At 34.9% G+C, this 3585-nt stretch overlaps 1 protein-coding gene across 12 annotated transcripts in view; it reads right to left on the reverse strand.

The window, feature by feature from the left end:
* The window catches only part of LOC110445884 (doublecortin domain-containing protein 2-like), a 102115-nt gene that overhangs the window by 8036 nt on the left and 90494 nt on the right, over positions 1-3585 (reverse strand). For 10 of the 12 annotated variants that reach the window (XM_021490724.1, XM_021490723.1, XM_021490716.1 and 7 more), the window contains one exon: positions 2769-3416. In XM_021490724.1, the coding sequence (XP_021346399.1) occupies positions 2769-3416 (648 nt within the window). The remainder of the gene's footprint in view (positions 1-2768; positions 3417-3585) is intronic. The other 2 variants (XM_021490727.1, XM_021490725.1) reach the window with 1 other exon arrangement.

Raw genomic sequence — 3585 nt, forward strand, 5'->3', positions numbered from 1 at the left:
GAAAAAATATGTTTTTAGTGATTGTATTGGTTGTTTGAGGCATGTAATTTATGTTCATCTTATGCATAAAGAATAGATCTTTCGGTCCATGTGCGATATGTGTGTGAAAGTGACGATTTGTTTCTAAAATATCAGTTTGAAGTGCGCTCCCAGCGCGGGTCGCATATTTCCTGCATATTATAGAGGGCCGGAGTTCTGCCGTTAATCGACGACAGACCGATATAAAAAAAGTCGATAAAACGTCAGAATGATTCGGACTAAACACAGCATAGCTTCCCTTGTCCATACACAGCACACAGGTCAAGTAGTACAAGGATTTACTCATTTCCCCCTAAAATTTCATAATGAACTATTCCAACCTTTGAATTGGAAGAGTTCAATTGTGTCTTGAGGGATGAATGAGTTAACTCCTATGACACACAAAGATGACAAATAATACTCCCCACATTGAGCTAATCACAACGATTATTTCTTGACATCACACATCAGTTATTACGCATTATTTCACCCCGATTAATTAATAATAAACAACAGTACTCGCACTTCTCAATCACAAACAGGTATCTCAAACATGTTGCCATAGTAACACAAGTCAAGGCCATATTCAAATTATTTATATTAGAATTAAGTTAGAATCGAGGTGGCATGTCATAGGCAATTAGTGAAAATTCAAATAATTTTGAGTGAAAATTTTGTGTCATTTTAGTAAAAATGCTGGGTGAAATTTGCGTGAAAATATTGTCCGCAATTTGGGTGAAAATGTTGTATGCAATATGAGTCAAAAAATCGTACACAATTTTGCTGAAAATTATTGTATGCAATTCAACTGAAAATGTTGAATGAATAAAATGCAGAAATGAATTTTCAATAAAGTTTATACTTTGAAAATGTCCATGTAATATAATGTGAAAATGTTTTTATTGACAAATTCAATCCTCCCTTTCTGAAATTTTTACTGCTTGACCTTTCATAACCTTTCAGAATGCTGGTTACAACCCAACATGCAAGTAAAAATGTACATATTAGCTGTTCTTTCTTCCATTCACTAATATCCACTTCAGTTTCATCTTCTTACAGTGAACTCTGACCTTTGACCCTTTACTTCTAGAAGTCGGATTTCTTTTGGACTCTGATCTTATATTTCTATTAAATCACATATCCTTAACAACTATATAAACTCTTGCCATTGACATTTATTTAGAGAATATTAGAGGTGATTAAGCCCTGTCATTTTTATGGATCAGATATAAAGTGACATTAAAGGGGTAATCTTCCTTTTTTAACATATGTATTTTCAATGATGAAAGTGGCCTTGACTAGCGGTACAGGCAACATTTTTGTAACATTATCACCATAGCAACATTACTCATACATTCATACACATTAATTGGTCATGCTAGGTTAACAAATTTTCAACCAAAGGTAAATGAAAATAGCAAGGTAATCATAGATATGAATAGAATCAGGAAAATAATTTACCAACATTGTTTAGAAAACTGAAATGATTTTTAGATAATTTGGTAATTTGTTTTGGAGCTATCTATCTTAGTTATGTAACAGAGGTATCAACTTTAATCAGTATTAAATAATAATTTAGATGTTTTCTAGTATTACCAATGTAAGCTTTTTTATATGTTAATTATACGGTAGTTAACAGTCTAAATTTCGTTCCTAATGAGACAGTTTTCTTAGTTTGGAGCTCTTTTATAAAAGAGGTTTACAGTAATTAAGGTACCTTATATCCTTAAAGATTAATCAATAGGTATTATTTTTCATCTGAATTATGTTTCAGAAATTTCAGTCACCCTCTCAATAGTTCAATTGACTGTGAAGAAAGTGGTGATTTTGTAAAAGATGCAAAAAAAATCATAAGAAAATTCCACTGATTTCTTAAAAATCAAACAACTGATTAAATCTCTTATTTCAGAAGTTGTTGTATTGTCCAAAAGGAAAGAAGCTAGATATTTAAGCCATCAAGAAATAACATAACAGGAACAGTTTATTCTGAAATTTAAGCTCAAAAGTAAATAAAAGTTTATTCAATTCTAATTTAAAACAAAGAATATTTAATGTTTGATAATTCGTTCTTAACCTACAAATTTTAAAGCATATATTTAAAATCTCCAAATTAATTCCTAACTCGTGTTACACATTCAATCATTTAATTTCTTCATTAGAATTTGGCGAAGAAATCAGTGGAAATCTTCAGTTTTTGTTATATTTTTAGAATGAAATGGGAAATAACGGTGGTTGATAAAGTGTGCAATTTATCTCATACTATATGTGTCTGTGCGAACATAAAAAAAAACATTTGTACTCTTTCAGATTTTGAAAAAATAATTGTTTGAAAATTAAGCTAAAAGTCAAGCCTGTTAATGGCACCACAAAAACTGTTCTCGGGTGACTAGCTTGGTCAATCTATAAATACAACTTTATATCATGTCTATGATTAGTACTTTGCTTTTTTCATTTTTACAATCACATCACTTGCCTGATCTCAAATGGACATCTCTTAAAGTGCCAAATCAATCCTTTTTTTCTGAACATATGTATTCAAATTTCATCCTATTTTTGTATTGCTGTTCCTGACCAAATAATGAGTTTATCCCGAGATCCTATTGGTGAGACAATTTTAAAATTAACTCAAATATATGTGCAATGTAAATTTCACATTCTTTTATATTTGTGATGTACTTCGGCTCAGAGTAAGAGATGTCCAAAAAGAGAAAGCCTTATATTAGTCTGTTTTCATTGGCTCCCTGACGTACCTGTTCGCGATCGTCCTTGATCTTTTCGCGTGTCTGATAGCCTCTGAAGCTTGCCTGGATCTTGGTTGCAGCCTCGTCCTCTGTCAGCTCCTTGTTATCAGTTTCATTCTTGGGAGTTTCTTTTGTTGTTTTCCCTGCTTCACCAGGTTTATTTTCCTTGATTTCCTTCCTGACCTTGAAACCTTTGTAGTTTGCCTGGATTAAGGTCGCAGCTTCGTTTTTCTTTTTCTCCTCCTTTAAGGTTTTTATTTCCTTGCGGGCCTGATACCCACGGACACTTGCCTGGATTTTAGTCGCAGCAGCATCCTCCTCTACCTTCGCTACCTTAGAAACATCACCTGTGTCACCTTGGGAGGAAATGGGAGGACGTACCTTATGACCTTTGGCTTTTAATTCCTGGCGAGTTTGGTAGCCACGGAAACCAGCCTGAATTTTTGCTGCAGCTTCATTCTCTGCATCGGAGGCGAGATTATCCTTGGTCTTTTCTTTCTGGGGTGTGTCCTTCCTTTGGGGGGTGTCCTTGCTCTGGGGGGTGTCCTTCCTCTGGCTGGTGTCCTTGTTCTGGCTGGTGTCTTGATCCTTTTTTATTTGAGCAACTTCCTGTCGAGCCTGGTGACCTCGGAAACTTGCCTGGATCTTAGTGGCGGCCTGTGAACATCCGCATACAAAGGTAACAGCGGTTACAGTATTTTGGTTTGCATGGAGAAACAGGTGGCATAGCATGTAAGTGGAGAGGTTGGATGTTGGAAAGTGAGGCAGGCTGTAGTAAGAAATTGGTAAGGATTGGAGGGGATTAATTAGGGGGGGGGGGGGGCTA

This window comes from Mizuhopecten yessoensis, unplaced genomic scaffold (genome assembly GCF_002113885.1).
Source record: "Mizuhopecten yessoensis strain PY_sf001 unplaced genomic scaffold, ASM211388v2 scaffold2401, whole genome shotgun sequence".
NCBI classification, from domain to species: Eukaryota; Metazoa; Mollusca; class Bivalvia; order Pectinida; family Pectinidae; genus Mizuhopecten; species Mizuhopecten yessoensis.